The sequence below is a fragment of the Lactuca saligna genome, chromosome 5 (genome assembly GCF_052625555.1).
Source record: "Lactuca saligna cultivar CGN05327 chromosome 5, ASM5262555v1, whole genome shotgun sequence".
NCBI lineage: Eukaryota > Viridiplantae > Streptophyta > Magnoliopsida > Asterales > Asteraceae > Lactuca > Lactuca saligna.
The window spans coordinates 60123481-60142728 of NC_136421.1; the positions used below are offsets into that span (position 1 = coordinate 60123481).

The 19248-nt window shown below is 35.7% G+C and overlaps 1 protein-coding gene across 3 annotated transcripts; it reads left to right on the plus strand.

The window, feature by feature from the left end:
• The first annotated feature begins 3940 nt into the window (after positions 1-3940).
• Positions 3941-8488, plus strand: LOC144998036 (ATP synthase subunit B). 3 transcript variants are annotated; one of them, XM_078957873.1, is made up of 13 exons: positions 3943-4224; positions 5149-5214; positions 5294-5342; positions 5451-5590; positions 5683-5784; positions 6545-6708; positions 6830-6911; positions 7006-7098; positions 7210-7274; positions 7797-7809; positions 7896-7976; positions 8114-8222; positions 8305-8488. In XM_078957873.1, the coding sequence occupies exons 1-13, from the start codon at positions 4093-4095 to the stop codon at positions 8391-8393; spliced, it is 1185 nt and encodes a 394-aa protein (XP_078813999.1). In that variant the 5' UTR covers positions 3943-4092; the 3' UTR covers positions 8394-8488. The 3 variants fall into 3 exon arrangements, 2 of the variants coding, with proteins under 2 accessions (XP_078813999.1, XP_078814000.1); XR_013660084.1 differs by lacking the exon at positions 7797-7809 and having other exon boundaries at positions 3941-4224; XM_078957874.1 differs by lacking the exons at positions 7210-7274; positions 7797-7809 and having other exon boundaries at positions 3944-4224.
• Positions 8489-19248: the final 10760 nt, after the last annotated feature.

Here is a 19248-nt window from a genome sequence, read left to right on the forward strand (position 1 = left end):
TGTTGGTATTATTCCCTAAACAAAAGTCATTGTATGCAACATTAGTTAACCAAATGTATTTAGAAAAGGTAATAAAAAAAGTTAGCTGGTACACACCTTTTGTTTATCTGAAATGAAGGTAAAGTTTGAATTTGGTCCCAGATCCAGATCTTCTCCTAACAGTTCCAAGAACCAGGTCCAACTACTTGTTGATTATGTCTCTACCACTGCATATGCTACATGGTATATGTCATTGTTTGAGTCCAACCCTACAACAGTTAACACTTGCCCAGGGTAAGGGCCCTTCATGAAAGTACCATCCAGACCTAGAAAATCTCTTAATCCAGATTTGAATCCTAACTTCAATGCACCTAAACAGACATATATTCTTCTAAAAGTTCTTGTGGTAACAGACAGGGAGGTTTCTGGATACACATCAATCCGAACTGTTGTACCCGGATTAGTGTTGAGTAGCTCCAACACATAATCCCTCAAAAATCCATACTGTACTTGGTAGTCCCCACTAATGATACGCTCAACCATTGACTTTGCCCTAGCAACCTTTTGCAATGACATTCCTACCTCCAGTTTCTTGCACAACTCTTCGTGTAAAGCTTTCACTGGAATTTTAGGGTTACTCTGTATTTGTTGAACAATTAAGTTTGCTACGTATCTGGAAGTGCAAGCTTTAACCGCCCTTGTTTGCAAACATTTATGCTCATCCTGTACTGTTTTCACCAACCAATCCTGATTTTCATTAGCCCTCGATATTTGGATTGCCCATGGACATGTACCTTTATTGGCAATTACATCTTTACCCTTGCACTTTGCCCTACTTCTAGTTGAGGGCCCACCACCATCAAATCCTGTAGAAGGCTTACTTACAACACCTTTACATTTCACCCTAATCCGGATTTTGTCATTTTTGGCTAGGTATAAAGACCTCCTTGTTGCTACAGCATGTGAGTTCATGTAGTTTTTAACATCAATCTTGGTTTTGAAGACCTGGCCAATCTGAAATGGTTTAACATGAATCTCTCCATGTGAGCATGTACTTGACTTACTCAACTCTTTTAGAAGTCTCTTCCTATCATCTTCATGAAATCCTGCAAATTGATAATCATCAGTGGCAATAACTTCCAACTCATCATCAACCATGTCAATCCCTTCATCTTTTGAATGATTGTTCAAGATTCCATGTTCACCTACATCAACAACATTATGGAATTCACTCATGTGTACATCTACATCAAATTGTATGTTAGACTCATCCACATTGTATTCACTGTCATCAGAATCATCTCCACTATCCTCAGAACCATGGCCACTCTCAGAGTAGAAAGCTTCTCCACTATCATCACTCACCATACCCTCTAGATAATCCACTTCTGGTTGTTTTTTAAATGAAGTTTCAACATTAAACTCAGCATCATAATCAGTATAAAGTGAGTAATCCTCTATAAATGGTTCATAATCATCAACTGTTGCAGTATTAGCTCCATCATCAGCTTGGCAGCTTGGTTCCTGTACATGGTAAGTTCCCAATGATTCTTCAGTTTCAACTGCACTAGTGATCACTTCTTCTTGAGTTTCAATTTCATGATTCACCACTTCCTTTTGAATGACATGACTTTGTTTGCCTTATGACCTTATAAATGGTACAATACTCTTTGAGTAATGTTGGCCTTCATCAACATCTAACACTTGTGACTGCTCATAATCAGGGTTCATAGACTTGTTTAGATCAAGCTTTCTACTACATGATCCTGCTTCTCTCCTACAAGGTTTCTTTCTATTCATTTCAGGTGACACACTATCAAGCTCCAACTCTTCAATAACAACTTTAGAAGGAGACTTCATGTGTACATCTACATCAAATTGTATGTTAGACTCATCCACATTGTATTCACTGTCATCAGAATCATCTCCACTATCCTCAGAACCATGGCCACTCTCAGAGTAGAAAGCTTCTCCACTATCATCACTCACCATACCCTCTAGATAATCCACTTCTGGTTGTTTTTTAAATGAAGTTTCAACATTAAACACAGCATCATAATCAGTATAAAGTGAGTAATCCTCTATAAATGGTTCATAATCATCAACTGTTGCAGTATTAGCTCCATCATCAGCTTGGCAGCTTGGTTCCTGTACATGGTAAGTTCCCAATGATTCTTCAGTTTCAACTGCACTAGTGATCACTTCTTCTTGAGTTTCAATTTCATGATTCACCACTTCCTTTTGAATGACATGACTTTGTTTGCCTTATGACCTTATAAATGGTACAATACTCTTTGAGTAATGTTGGCCTTCATCAACATCTAACACTTGTGACTGCTCATAATCAGGGTTCATAGACTTGTTTAGATCAAGCTTTCTACTACATGATCCTGCTTCTCTCCTACAAGGTTTCTTTCTATTCATTTCAGGTGACACACTATCAAGCTCCAACTCTTCAATAACAACTTTAGAAGGAGACTTGTAATAAGTAGCTACCCTTGTCTGACAAGTTTCAATATACACCCTAATAAGTCAGTGTTTAGGGACATATGATACCATTTTAAGTACATCTTGATCATTACCTAAAGGCATTAAGCCATAGTCCAAAGGGTATTAAGGGATACAGAAATGGTAGTAAAGGGTTTGCTCATTTTTGTACCCTAGTTCTCGAACCATGTCGTCAAGCTCATGAACTGAAAATAAATCAGTGTCAACATCATCTACATATGCTACAACACCATTAACGTATTTCCTTCCAGGTGCTTTGGTGAAGACACCACTGTAGTGTATCTTCAATGTAAATAGTTGTCATAACCTTCTGTAAACACAAAAAAAAAGAGTAAAATCAATGATTTCCTTACGTCAACACAATAGACCAAGAAAAAACAAGTTTTGTTGTAGTATTGTACCGTATCTTTTTCCTAAGTCCTCCACGGTTACAAATTTTTCTCGAAAACACCATATTGATAGCACCATTGCAATTTCTGCAGCTTAAAACCCTGAATCCCAATTTCTATTCTTGCTTCTACGATGGGAATGAACCCGATGACTAAACCTGTAACTGGTTATCTTCTTGGGAGAGGGACGGGTAGTGATGTGCAAGCAAGTAATCATTTCATATTAAAGAGAGAAGGTTACAACTAAAATGACGAAATTACCCCTGCAACATTTTATTAAAAAAATGAGTTAACAGTGAAATGCTAACGGAGTGAGCCGGAAGGACCATTTGTTAAAAGTTTTGAAACCACAGGGACCATCTGTGAGGTTTTTTGAACTTAGGGACTAAACTTGATATTTCTGGAAACCACAGGGACCATTTTTGAAGTTTTCTCAACAAACAAAAACATGAAACTGGAGGGTTTTTATAGTATTGAATAGGGATGAGCAAAAACCGAACCGAAAACCGAAAAACCAAAAAAAACCCGACATAACCGAAACCGTAAAACCGAAACCAAAGCAATAACCGACGGTTTAGGTTTGAATTTTACAAAAACTGAAAAATAACGGTTTGGTTCGGTTTTGATGTATAAAACCGCCTATAAAAACCGAACCGACCCACATATATATTATTTATATATTATGATTTAAACTTTTAGTTTTAGACTTTAGACTTAATCTCTTTAATACTTTATGTTTATTTTCAACAAACTGTTAATAATGTTAAACTTTAATCTTTTGATCACTTTTATTCTTTTATAATACTAGAATTCGTACTTTTTATTTTAGTATATTTAAAGTAGATACAATACTATTTATCGAAATGTATTTTCACTAGGTTTGAACCCCAAAACTAGGAAAAAAACAGGAGCTCATAAACCCACGGTTTAAAATCGAAAACCCATAAACCCAACCCGGAAAACCGAAAAACCGACCCATACAAAAACTGAACCTATATGGGTTTAAAAACCGAAAAACCGACTTAGAAAAGGTTTGGTTTGGTTTTAGCCAAAAAGTACCCAAACCCATCCGTGCTCATCCCTAGTATCTAAGCTAAATTTGTGCGGATCGAGGGCCTTTCTCAAAACCCTGCGACTGGGTGCATAACTCTACTAACAGGGTTTATACGTGAGCGTTCATTGAAGTCTTGAAATAAGCAAACCAAAACGCTACCAGATGGAGCAATTAAAGGAGCTTGAACAAGTGCAAAATATAATGTTGATGATCCAATCAACTGGCGCAATTGATTCTTCCAACAACACAAATGCTGATTCGAATCGTTTCCTTGCTAATTTCATCCTCTTCATGGTACTTCTTTCTTCCTTTTTCAATTTCGCTTCCTCAACTTTGAATCACTATATGCTAACTGTAATTGAACTATCAAGTTACAGTGAATTCGGTACTTGAAACTTTCCGATACATGACTTTTATCATGTTGTTGACGATTGTGTTAGGAAATTCTAGGAAATGAATCAAATTCGATAATAACCTGTTTTGTTTTTCGTTTAATTTATTATTCATGATGTTTTAGAATTTCTTGACCTTGCCTTTGACGAAGCTCACGAGATATTTGGAAGTAAGATCAAATATGAGTTTGTTATAGTGATTGAACTAATTGTAATGACAAAAGACGAAGCATCTCTGATTATTGCATGTTCCTTAGCAAGTGTTTTGTTTAGTGGCTGTTATAGAAACAAGGAAAACAAGGTATTCTTGTTCATATCCGATGGCTTAATATTGAGGCAAGCAGTGAGTTAGTGACATAGATTGATTGAATTGCCTTTATAAATACCTCAAAATTATGGCTTTAATGGATGACGGGTTAAAGTCTATGTGTGTGATTGAATAAAAAAGAAGATGTTTTATAGAATGATTCACCTTTTCAGGATCCCACATCAGCTCCAAGATGTTGATCTCTTACTAGAAAAGTTAATGCTTGAGCTTGAGATTGAGATTCCTTATTTCAATCCAACAACACATGAATAGTTTCTTGATCTGGATTAATGAGTAGAAGATTTTGAAGGAGGAATATATGAGTTTAATGACCTATAGAATCAATATGATTAATGGATTATAACATGTTAATTAAGAAAATCTTATATCCTATTATTAAATTATCCAAGATCTCTTTCTTTCCCCATATTAGACATCATAAGTTTCAGTGATTTTAAACCAATTAAAAACATATTCTTAATTCTAATCTCTTATTTGTTTATGAATGTGATATTGAAGATGCAACCATGTGGTGAACTGGATATGAATCAAAAGTGCAAATTGATCTCTAACCATTTTCCAAAGGTCTGTATATATATATATTCTATATTTCTTCCAAATCCAATTTAGTTTATTCTGGATACTTATGATATTTGATCTACAGATTTCTTCTGCATTTAATAAGGAATCATCACCCCAGCTTTGTGACAAAGGTCTCTTTTTTTAGCACAAATATCCTTTATAGCTGTTATCTTTACTATTTATTGAGAATTTAAGATAACAAAGTAACAAATTGGTGGTTTTTCTTTTTATTTTTCCAGGAAATATTGGCATTGAAGCTTCTCAATCACATCATTGTGATGATGACATGAGTGTTGGATTATTACAAACTGATTGTGCTGATGTGGCAATGGTTACACTTGATTCAATGCAAAGGGCAAATTCTACTTTACAAGATTTTGTAAAAAAAAAAAACATCAAATGCTCTGAATTTACTTTGCTTACATCAACAACTGTAGTATAATAAATTAATAATCTGTTGTATATAAACAGTGCAGATCTTACTTCATGTTTCATGAAATGGATGCTAATAATGCAGAATCAATATTCAAATACTTACCACTGCTTTCATTTACAGAAAGTTACATCTATCAGGTACCCTATCATCAAAGAATGAATTTAAATTATTATAATATTTCTGGAAATCCTCCATTTTATAATTCGTTTAATGACATTGTAAAAACTAGATCAGATGTATGATATTGATAAAATTCACCAGTGATATTAGAGTAAATTACATTTTTAGTCCAGTTTTTGATCCAAAACACAACTCTTTTTGCCTTTTTTGTCCCTATCATACTATTTTTAACCCTTTTGGTTTCTCAATAAACAGAGTCTTTCTCAGGGACCAAAAAGGTAAAAATAATAGTACCTTAAGGACCAAAAATGAATCATTTTGTCATGTGAAAAAGTTCTTGTACAATATTTGCTAAAATGTTAATTACTTTTGGTGTAAATTACTTTTCTTGTCCCATTTCTATAGTTATTTTTTGAATTTCATCAAAAAAGAATTATTATTATTTTTTCTTTTTGGTCCCTACTGTATTACTTTTAACCCTTTTACCTCCCTCAGTTATGGAATATCTCTCAGGGACCAAAAGGGTAAAAATAATAACACCATAGGGACCAAAAGGGAATATTCTTTTTTCTCATTTGATGTGGTCGACTTTTTCAAGAGGCTAAATGAAAACTGTTTTGAGTGAATTACATTTTTCTTGTGTTTATATTTTTTTGTCTAAAAAGTAATCTTTTTGCTTTTTTGGTCCCTATGGAAAAATGGCAAAAAGATTTCTTTTTGGTCCATATGATTCTATTGTTAACACTTTTAGTCCCTCAATAAACTAATTTTATACAGCTGGACACCATAAATGAGAAATTACTGCAACTTCCATCGGATGGAATTCCAGATTCCGACATGATGACACCTGATTGGATTCTAAGATTTATAAAGTCTTTCAAAACTGATACCTTCAGACCACTTGCTGTTCTTCTAGAAAGCTATGGAATATATACAGATAGGTTAAATAAAAACTTAAAATGTTAAATACATCTTTATATTTCCTTTTTTTGGAAGGTGTCATGGAATGTTCTTCATTTGACATTTGTTGTGTAAATTTTTTTTTTTTAATAAAAATTTCAGGATAAGAGATGAGTTGAAATGTGGGGAAGAATACTGGGCTCTAGAAAGAAAACTTTGTTCTGCATTAACAAACAAACAGGAGGTACGTTGTGTGATTCCTATGGAATTGGAATTCATGATTCCATTCCATGGTGTGGTTTTGAAAATAGAAAGTATTAAATAATTTTGTGATACAGATTCAAATGGAAGATGTTATGAAAGCAATTCATCTCAAGTCCTTTGACTATCGAGTGCTGAATCTACTCTTGTATCAGTTGAATGGAAAAGATGTAAACAAATTGCTATTTCTTTCATTTAATTAAATATTATATTTGCAAAATCATTATTCCGCTATTTTAATTTTTTCTTTTTTTATTAAATTCCTTTGAAGCAATGTGAAGATCAATGAAACACATATGGAGTTCTTATCAGTATCAGAGTTCCTTGTGGAAGTATCTGATGACTTGTTAGTATTGTTCATTATAATCTAAGCTTTTGTCTATTTTTTTTTCTTTAATTTGGGAATATTAAATTATTGAGTAAATTACATGAATGGTCCCTAGGGTTTGGGGTAATTTGCACGTTTGGTTCCTAACTTATTTTTTTAACTCGGAAGGTCCTTACAGTTTGTTTTTGTTGCGTGCTTGGTCCCTATCTTAGCTAAAAAGACTATTTTGCCCTTGATTTTTTAATTTATTTAAATAACACACCCTCAACCCCACTTCCACCTTACCTTACTTTACCTACCCTGCTTTATTTAAAAAAATTAAAAAATAAAGGGCAAAATAGTCTTTTTAGGTAAGACAGGGACCAAGCGTGCAACAAAAACAAACTGTAGGGACCTTCCAAGTTAAAAAAATAATTTAGGGACCATTCGTGTAATTTACTCTAAATTATTTATCTCACTCCAACTATTTTTAACCTGTTTTTATTATTATTATTTTTTTATAATTATTATTATTATTATTAACTCTGAAACATGTTGTAGGTTTGACTATGAGGTGAGTCCATCTGTTCTAATTTCTTTCAAAAACTTTTATTCCAATTTTCCTTTTGAAAATAAATATTTATTTATTTATTTATTTAGGATGATGTGTTGGAGAACAATTTTAATATCTTACGAATGTTTGTTAGAATACATGGAGCTTCCTCAGCACCGGCTTTCCTTGTGAGTTTTTGTATTACAAGGGTATTTTGGTCTTTGAATAAAAATGAAGAATATAATTATTTTTCAACTATATTTACGTATCTAAATCTAAATTTCCATTTATTTAATTTAGAAAATTAAGCTTTTCATGTAAACAGGCAAAAACAATAATTGAGGCTGAGAAGAAATACAACTCGTTACTAAATACTTTGGATCCTCAACTCTCTTTTAAATATCAAAAAAGATGTGAAGAAGCCACAAAAGAAGGTTAAATAATAAATACTCAATTAAACAAATCATATTAAGTTACGAAATTTGGTTTATTTTATTAAATAAATAATGTTTTCAGGTGGGAAGGTATTTGGTCCCCCTCTTGGGACATGGAGTATACCTCCAATTATTGAAGATGAAGATTTATATAGAACTAATTCAGTTTAGGTATAATTAATTTAGTGCTTAAAATGTGTAAAATGATTTTTGGAACATAATTTTCTTATATACTTGTTTAACTAACAAAAAAAAAGTTATCTTTAGATGTGCATTTTACGTGATGCTATAGATAATATGAAATAAGTTTATGTTACATCATTATATTATTGGTGGCCGAACAATTAATGATTAACGACATGAATAATTGGTAGAGCATTATGGGCAAACGTTATCCATGTAGATAACACAACATTCATTTTGTACACCCAAAAATTATTTCAAAAAATTATTCCAAATATATTCTCATAGCCTTCTTAAGACCTTGGCCAAAAAGAGAAAATTATGATATACATATCTATTAGATGATTCAGGAGTGTATGATTTATTCACAATCAAAAGTTCTTTTTGAAAAAAAAAAGAAGAAGAAGATGTTTGGTAAAAATAGTTTTAAAAGTTACTTTTAGAGTTTTAATACAAGGAAAATAAACTTTTTAGAAAAGTCAGGAAGATCTGATTTTTTTTTTTTAACTTATCCAAAAATGATTTTTCAACTGTGAAAAACTAAATCAAACAAACCCTTAATGGTAAGTGAAGAAAGTGGATTGGATTATGTTCGAAAAATAAAATACAATGGCGAGTCTAACACAAAAATACTCGTATGGACAACTATTTAAGTGAATCAGATAGAAATGAAATAGTAAAAAAAAATACTAATAGTGTGTTGGGTTATATAAACAAATAATAATAATAAGAAATAAATAAATAAATAAATAAATAAATAAAGTTATTACACTTCTATCCGAAGAAGCCTAAGAGCATATGGTATGGGCAATGAGAAATGCTATTATTGCTCATGCGATACCTTATAACTTAGTCATAACAAGATGAACCCCCCTCCCTTCTTCTTGTTGTATCTAGTTGTGTTGCTTTTTGTTGTGACGATGACCAAATAAAACGTGATCTTCTATTGGTTGCACAAATTCTCTCTCTCTCTCTCTCTCCTCTTAACGAGCGTTATAACACCATGAATACCACCATTTCTTCTTGTTGCTTCTTGTTATAACACAACTTCAAGTTGTCCATACCAGATGCTCTAATATCTTAATATGTTCACAACTAGTTGTGAGACCCATGTATTAAATGGGTTAATTAAAAAAAAATTAAATATAAAAGTCAAAATCTTTGATAACTTTGAATTTATAAGAAAATAAGAAAAATAATGTATTATTATAATTATTTTTTTTATTTTTTAAATTTAAACAAATAATTTCAATAAAAAAAACTAATGAGTTTTAATTTAAGAATTTTGAAATTAAAATGTAAATTCATTAATGAAATTGATATCAATTTATTACTACATTTATTGTAATTATTACATTAAAATATTATGTTGAATTTAATAAAATAAAAAAACTCATAAAATGATATGTGGGAAAAAAAATAATTCAAAATAACTATAAAATAACATTTGACAAATTGAATGAGAGTGTGACATGTAACAAAAAAAACATTCATTTATTATAACAAAGATGATATCATTACTAATAATATTTAAAAGAGAAAATTGCAAATTTAGTCAAATATACTATCTACTTTGTGGAAAATAGCAAAAAAAAAAAAAATCTAAATTACAAAATTAGCCCTTAAAATCGCAGATGGATTAAGTCCACCTGTGATTTCGCACTTCCATCTGCGAACGTACAAGTGCCTAAAGCACATATGTGCTTTAGGCACTTGTACGCTCGTAGATGGAACAATCCATCTGCGATTTTGTGTATTCCATCTGTAATTTCGTAGAGATTTAGTATAAAAACTTTTTTTTTTTTTTTTCACTATATTTTTTGGACAACTCTCTCTCCCACCGGTTAGAAGGCAAACCAAATATTTGTACATTTTTTTAAAGTGGTTTTAACCAACTTTTCCAACGAAATAACAACAAAAATGATAATTTCTTGAAAAAATTTATATATAATAAGGTTGTTTTGTAATCAAACCCTATCAATTTCGTAGTTTAAAAAAAAAAAATCGCAGGTGAAAACGAGAGGAAACCGCAGATAGACTATGTCCATTTGCGATTTTATGTTGGAAAAGGTATATATATATATATATATATATATATATATATATATATATATATATATATATATATATATATATATATATATAGCGAAAAAAATAAATAAAAAACCACCTGCGAACGTACAATCGCAACATAAAATCACAGACGTGCTTTAGTCACTTGTATGTTCGCAGATGAGAAGGTAAAATCACAGATGACTTATACGCATCTGCGATTTTAATGGCTAAAAATGCAATTTTGATTTTTTTTTGCTATATTCCACAAAGTAATTAGTGTATTTGATTAAATTTGTAATTTTCTTTATTTAAAACATTTTTTTTCTTACTATATAGCACTAAATGATCCATTGATTTGAGAAACAAAAACAATCAAATAAAATTATATTGATTTCTGATGGAATAAAAGCAATCTATAATTCCATATTATAATATACCACATAAAACATATCACATGAAGTGATGATGAAACCTACCACACAAACCTCCTGTGAATCAAAATACATGTTCATATCATTGGCCCCAAAATTAGAGATTACACATTAAATTGATTATGTCATGAACTTCTAATTTCATTGTATTTAGTCTTGCACTATGAAGAAGATTAGAAGAAGTTTAAAGTCATTATCAATCATAAATTCTAAGAACCTTCAAAGTTAAAACTTGATGTGAAGAAGAAAGCTAAAAAAATGGACCATTGAAATACAAAAGATGGGCTAGAAAAGTTGTGATTCATATTAATTATTTTGCCAAATAAATTAAGTAGGTCATCTTAGAAATTTTAAGGTATGTCAAAAAAAAGTATAAATTACTTGTAACAATTTTTTAATTTAATTTTTTATTTTTTAAGCGTGTCAAATGATCCTCCTTCACTTGCAATGATAGATTTACTAGATGTTTAATTATACGCATTCATTTTTAAACAATGATAACTCATCGATTATCATCACAATCATCTTAAATAGATGTTAATTAGATCAATCCTCGCAGATAAACAGTTCAGAGCATGAGTCTATAGCAAGGTTCTTAAATATGAAATTCATCACAGTTGTATACAGAAGATGGTAAATTAAATCCTATCGAAATACAAATGCTTTTCCAACACGAAAGAGAGGGTCCTTAATGTTTGTTGCATGAAAAAAAAATGATAATATTTAATATCTTACGAAATAATAAAGGCCATACAAAAAATAAATAAAATCTATCCGCAAATGAACGACCGAAATTTCAAGAATAATTGTCATTTCCTAACATCCACAAAAATATGTTATTTCGATACCGAATCCCTTATTATTTTGGTTTAATAAGTAACTTTTGTTTTTCTTCATTTAAAGCCAATTAAAGACAGTAAATCTAAATTATCGAAGTATTTAATTCACTTCAAGAGTCAAGACATAATATTACTAATTTATTTAAAAATGAACTTGATATAACAGAGACGATGGAAGGACACTGGGGCTTTCGGTTTGTTTAAGAGTTGCATATGATATGGTCTCTGAGTTGTACTACAAAAAGTCAATCCCATTTGCTTCATTATGATGTCTATTCTGACATGAATGCACCAAACCCACACTAGGCCTATCCTACACCTACACCTACCAATCACAATACTATGCCAGTCAAAACATAGACCGAGACTTCATCTATTAAATGCTTTCTACATCAAAATACTGTCACAAGAGTTGGACATGGATAATGGATTGGTTCGTATCGATGTTACAACGAATGTTACTATTGTAACAATTTGAGTTATGAGGGAACCCACCCTAAAAAAACATCATATATTATATATATATATATGAATTGACACGATATAAATAAATACAAAGAAATATGTTCTATCTCAATTTCAAGATATATACGTATCGTGTCTTGTCTCTCGTGAATATGTGTATTCGTGTTTTAAATTGTCAGGTCTATTAGAAATATCAACAATAGTTAATGATATTGGACATTTTTGTAATAGTTATTAACTATATGAGGTCCAATACTTCTCTAATAATCAACAGAAAGAATGTCAATCTTAGGATTCAAGATTATGTTTTCCGATAAAGACTTGTGATGACTGCATTTGACTACTGAATCGAACACATCAGTTCCAGTCAGGACCCGACCAAATACTTAAGATGTCAGCACTAAATCATTGAGGGACCCATAAATATCGCTTCTCTAGTTAAGACAAAAAGAACAAATAAACATCATTTTCATGAATCGAAGAGAAACCTTATGACACTTAGATTTTTTATGGTGTATGTGTTCGTATCCATGTGAATTTTTCAAACCATAATCCTAAGACAAGGTTAGTGACAAATCCGACCTCATATGGACTGAACTTGTTCAATCTTAATTTCTTGTTACTTGGCAGCACTATGCCTACCATTGCTTCTGAGTTGTTATACAAACAATTTAGAATTCATATCCACAGTCAACTTGACTGGAATGGGCACAAAATATGAATATGTCAACACGATAGGTTACAAACCTCAAGTCGTGTGTTAGTGATTAACAACAGGTTTTATTCTTGATTATCTTGAAACTTTTCAAGATCCTTAAGACTCCCACTGTCCTTTTGACATATAAGATTCTCTTGTCAAGAACCATTCCTTGAAAAATAAATATTCAAGAGTTAGTGCGGATTCTGATCCAGACAAACACTTCTCATAATTGGTCTTAGTTGGTCTTTGTCTTTTCCAAGACATCACTACTTACCAATTTCAAATGTACAAGAGTAATAAAACATGTTACTCTATATTTGATAAGTGTTATAAACCTTCTTAAGATTATATCACTCAAGTCATAATCATGGAGTATGACTATAAGATTTGATTTGGAACGAAGTATGATTCAACTCCTTTATTTTATCCAATTCAACAATTCAGGATTCCTCTTCTTAGCCATATAAATGCACTACGGTGTCCTTAGAGGATCAATTGTGATATGATTTCATAATCATAAAGATGATCACAAAACATGATACTAAAGTACTCTTCCATCTTTTTAGAATGGATAAACTTTTATCTTTCTACCTAATTTGATTCTTTTTATTCGGCCTGGCATACATTGAAACTTTTCCAATGTTTCAGAATTATACTTAAACTTGTAAGCATAACCATATTTACTAACTTTTAGTAAATCATGACGAACAATGATATTGATCTTTGTGGTGGACTTGACCAGCGCACAACCATTTGTACCCAATCCTTCATTCCTTCACTTGAATCACATGTACATGTGAACAAGGAATTAGTCTTAATTTCCCAAAGATGAAAATTCTCATTCATCATACAATAGAAGTTGCATGATTCCAAGTTTCTATCCAACTGAAATTTAGGTGATGAGAGTCTTCGCTTATTTGGCAAATTATGACACTGCCACAAACAAAAGAATCAAATTCATATTGCTAACATGGAAACATTCAGACATCAATTTCACAAATGCTATTGCAAGGAGATATGATATAAAATAAAACAATATTTTATTTATTCATAAAATGCGGAAAACTTTTCGTTACAATGCAATTATAAGTGAAAACTATGTTATTACATATTTCCTAGCAATCTATCATAACTCCTAAGCGGAAGCTCAAAAATCCGATCTTCGAACCATGCGATTAAAATCCATCCTCGCGATCAGATTCAACATGCTCTTACTATTAAGATTCCTTCCTGTTGCTTGATTCTACAAAACATCAAAATGCAACCTTGTCACATCATGCATTAAGAATCAATAATTAGGAACTTAATAGAGTTAGATAGTGAACTTACCTAAAGAAGAATCAAACATTTTGATTCTACCTTCTTTTAGATCTTTCAAGTAGTCAGGGCAGCTTTGCTTCCAATGCCCTATCTCTTGACAATAGAAACATATAGACTCTTTGGGAATGGTACACGGGACAATCACAGACTTAGCCTTTTGCTTTACCTTTTGTAACGACCAAAATTTCAAAACAATTAAAACTTTTCAAAAACAACCCGTCTTAATAACGTTGTTACAAAAAGGTTTTCAATACATTATTTAACAGAGTATTCCCCAAGTCCATTTCATAAAACACCAACGCGAGGAACGGTATGATCACGCCTTTGCCTTGCCACAGACTCCTGAGAACCTGAAAACATAAAAACCACAACTGTAAGCCCGAAAGCTTAGTGAGATACCCCCAAAATACCAACCACATATACGCCCTTCCAGGCCACAACCTTCCAGTCCCAAAACATATCGCCTTCCGGCCCATAGCGTAATGCCTTCCGGCCCATAACATATTGCCTTCCGGGCCATAACATATCGCCTTCCGGCCCGCAACATAAAAGCATATATATCATGACAGCACATAGAACGACCATGCATACCGGGTTACACTCCAGACCAGACAACCATACACATAACATGTAATCATATAACGGTTCACAGATAGCAAATCGATCAACAGATCACATAACATATCATTACCCTAACCAAGATACCAGCCTAGCCGATCACTAGCATAACATCACCCTACGACTCAGCCAACATAATAATTATGCACATACGCATTTCCAAGCCATGACCTTCCGGTCCACATCGCATTGCCTTCCGGCCCGCAACATGTAATGCCTTCCGGCCCATAACGTAACGCCTTCCGGCCCATATCCCGCAATATCATACAACAGACAATTACCCGGATTTCCATCCGATAAAAGGGTCGGCCTTGGTGCCTTAAACCCTATAGATATAGTGAGGATAACTCACCTTGAAACTGCCGACTGAACAGATAACCCAAGCTGCTCCGATCCCTGATACGATCTCCACCACTGGACAGCCACCAATGCACTGAACTCAAAACCATAATCAACAATTACCAAAATACCCCTGGAAACCACTGGTCAACCCTTGGTCAAAGACTGGGTCAAAGTCAACCCCTGACTGACCCTACTCGCCGAGTCAACCCTATGACTCGCCGAGTTCCCAAGTCACAACTTCACTCAATCCGCGACCTAACTCACCGAGTCACCCCGAGACTCGTCGAGTCCAACAATTCTGATTCCACTCGCACACAACTCACCGAGTCCTCCCTTGGCTCACCGATTCTTCGACTCAACCAGGAAATATTGGGACTCTTCGACAAGACTCGCCGAGTCCAAGAACAGACTTGCCGAGTCTAAGGCTATCTTCAACCTACTCGCCGAGTTGTTCATCCAACTCGTCGAGTTCCATACCATTTTCATCCAACTCGCCGAGTTGTTCTTCCAACCCGTCGAGTCTCAGTTCGTCTTCAAGCAACTCGTAGAAAACCACCGGTCTAAATCCATACAGAAGCATCCCAGGCCATGCAATTGGTCCAAAACATAGATCTAGCCTCCTACAACCCATCCATCATGTAAAGTGGCAAACTTTACATGAATCCATGAAGATCTAGGCATTATACACATTAGAGGCTAAGGTTTGGGACAAGATAGCTTCACTACATACTCAATCACAGGGACTTTCAGGCATTCCAACCCTTCTCCATTCCAGATCTGAGGTAGCAACCTCAGATCTAACCTCTAGACTCCAAAACACCAATAGATGTGATCTCAACATCCCCAAAAGTGAAGAATCTAGACAATAGCAGCTCAAGAACGAGATTTTACCTTCAAAGAATGCCCTAATCTGCAAGGAAACTCGAATCCAAGCAAAGCCCTTTGCTCCACACCTTCAAACTTCCAAACTTTCTTCAACAATTACTTCTCCAAGCTCCAATCCACTCAACAATGGTGCTTCTCCACGATTTTAGGGTTTCAGGGACTCAAAGTGGTGATAAAGAGCCTGGGGAGGAAACATAATGCTCAACCCCGAGAATTAGGGTTTTCTCCACTCAGCGCCTACTCGCTGAGTCCATCTCATTGACTCGCCGAGTCGGCTATTTAACACGCGACCAAGTCGCGACTCTACTCGCCGAGTCCATCAAGGGACTCGCCGAGTCACTCTTTCCCAAATTACACTTTTAGCCCTTCCACTCAACTCTTGCTATTTCGGGATGTTACAATTCTCCCCCACTTAAATTAGGCTTCGTCCTCGAAGCCTACAGCAATACAACTCCAAAGATATTCCCACAACACGCCACCTGGCCTTAACCGGACCAGGTCCCACAAGGCATACCCGTCGAAACTCGAACACACTTTCCCTTCCTTTATGGTGTCCTGACCACCGTCTCAAACCGAGCACCGACTGTACCCTCTGATAATCACACTCAATAACCGAGAATTACCCAAGATGCATTACTGCCCCAAATCTCAATAATCACTCGACCCATAAGGGTTAGAAAACCATGAACCGTCGGATCCCCGATCCGAATCCCACTTTATCCATTTCGGGACGACTGAGAGACCCATTCTCAATCTCAGAGCAACTCTCACGAGTTCTCCCCTTGCAACCGCATACACATGCTGAACTAGTCCTAACACCCTGAGGTTCGGAAAACATGATACACTGATAATATCCTCAAACATTCCCCCAGGATAAGCCACTAATACATACCCCATACCCTGATCAAAATCACACTGAGAGTTCAAGACTCTCTCCCTGCATCCTTTCCGAGCCTCTTGGCTCTACACCTGCGGAATTCCCTTCACAACCTCAACAGGCATCCAAACCGGATAAGCTCCTATTCCACTGCCGTAAACATGCTGCTCAAACCATACTCGAAGTACTCGATTCATAACTCTGCTCTGCCATTTTTACTTCCGTGAACTTGCACTCCCTCTCGGAGTTACACCTCACTCTCTCCTCCTTTACCAAGGAATCCACTCGACCACAATGTCACTCCGATAAGTGCCACGGTGCTCGCCCAACGCTACACCACCCTTTCATAGTGTATCAGCTATCCATCCAACACACATATTCTGACTCTCATCGCAGGGACTCTCAATCCCATGCACTATCTCAACTAAACAAGATCACTACCCGGGGCCAGACCTCCCAATGTACTCACACTGCAACTTACACAACCCATATCCTCAAACTGATTCAATAATGCCTGCAGGGTCTTCAACATGACTGGACCGTCTTACCAGGCCTTCAGCCCATTCTGGACCGCTCAACTAGCATTCATCATTCTGAGCTATCGTCCTTGGAAATCCTCCCATGCATACCGTTCTAGCCCTCTAGGGGTTCCGAACTCTAGTTCCATCATACATACTCGATCCCGGCCTGCTCCCAGGCCTCTACAATCAAATGCCCTAGGTCTGTATCCCACCCCGCATGCCCGGCACTCGCTCCTATCAGCCTATACTCTGGGTTGACAGAACACTGCTGAATCCCAACAGCTAAGCACTCTAAAATACTCCTCAATCACCCAGAGAGTTCTCCAATTCACCCCCACTTATAGCACTGATTAACAACCACCGGTCGCCATCACCAACCTTCCAGAACAACCCTGTACAAAGAAACACTTACACGCAGACTGCTTCCCACAAGCATAAACAACCCTCAACAAAACACATCTCCTCACTGATCAATTTGCTCAAAAAAAATCCAATCTCCAATTATCCATTCCACGACTGCAGATGCTACCCGACATTCAACCCAGTGCCGCATCTTCGCTAATAACCCTCACGAACGATAATCAACGATAGCACAAAACACCAAACTATAATCATACCAAACCCTTAGGGGACAACAGATACCAAGACGAAAACCCGAATCACGAATCCATAACCATGCCAAACCCTCAAGGAACAACGGATACCAAGACGAAAACCCGAAACACGAATCCATAACCATGCCAAACCCTCAAGGAACAACGGATACTAAGACGAAAACCCGAATCACAAATCCATAACCATAACCTCAACCCACAAAACGACGAATACCACATCAAAACTACACAAAGATACCAACGCAAACAATACACCACAATAATCACAAGATAACATGACATCCAGAAAGAAACATACCCGCAACTGCATCCGACACTGCTCTGACCTCCTCTACCGCAAGCTAATAAGCACAACCCTGAGCCCTTGGGGGCTCCGCTCCACCCTGACCTTCTCCTGAAATCCTCAAAGTGGCCGGTGCTAGAGCCTGCACCGGTCCCGCGGAAAACTGTGGACAGTTGACCCTCATATGTCCAACCTGACGACAATGATAGCAAATCCTCAAATCCCGAACCAGTGCTGACCGCCGACAATCCCTCACATAGTTCCCCTCTTTTCCGCACTTGTGGCATGCACCACCGGACCTGCAAACTCCGGTGTGACTCCTCCCACACTCCCCACAAGTGTGGCTGCTCCGATCCCCCATCCTAGAATCAACGGTCTTAGACCGTTTCGTTGCCGGCTCCGACTGAACCGGAGCTTGCCTCAGCTCACGCAACTGCAACTCAATCTCTAACTCATGCCGCCTGGCGGCCTCCTGCAACTCCAACAATGTCCTGCACCTCTGTGTGGACACAAACTGTCTGATGTCTCTCTTTAGCATACTCAGATATCGGGACATCTGAGCCTGCTCCGAAGCGAACTCAGGGCAAAACATCACCCTCTCAGTGAACATCCTGGTGATTTCCGTCACCGACTCCGAATCCTGCTTCAGCTCGAGGAACTCCCGAGCCAACCTCTCCCTCTCTACCTACGGAACATAACGAGTACTGAACATCTCTCTGAACTGATCCCATGAAATCGCAGCCCTCTGCGCATCCGAATATGACCCCGTGGTCAACCTCCACCAATCCTTTGCCCCGAGCCTCAACAGGTTCAGAGCACACCTCACCCTCTGATCAGCAAGGCATGAACACATGAAGAAACACCCCTCCACATCCGATAATCATCTCATAGCA

What these genes read in the sequence shown, in the direction of transcription:
- LOC144998036 (XM_078957873.1), top strand. Translation starts at nt 4,093, where the DNA reads ATGGAGCAATTAAAGGAGCTTGAACAAGTGCAAAATATAATGTTGATG. An exon ending in ACCCCAGCTTTGTGACAAAG is followed by an intron (nt 5,343 to 5,450) that starts GTCTCTTTTTTT and finishes TTATTTTTCCAG; the next exon opens with GAAATATTGGCATTGAAGCT. An exon ending in TATGGAATATATACAGATAG is followed by an intron (nt 6,709 to 6,829) that starts GTTAAATAAAAA and finishes TAAAAATTTCAG; the next exon opens with GATAAGAGATGAGTTGAAAT.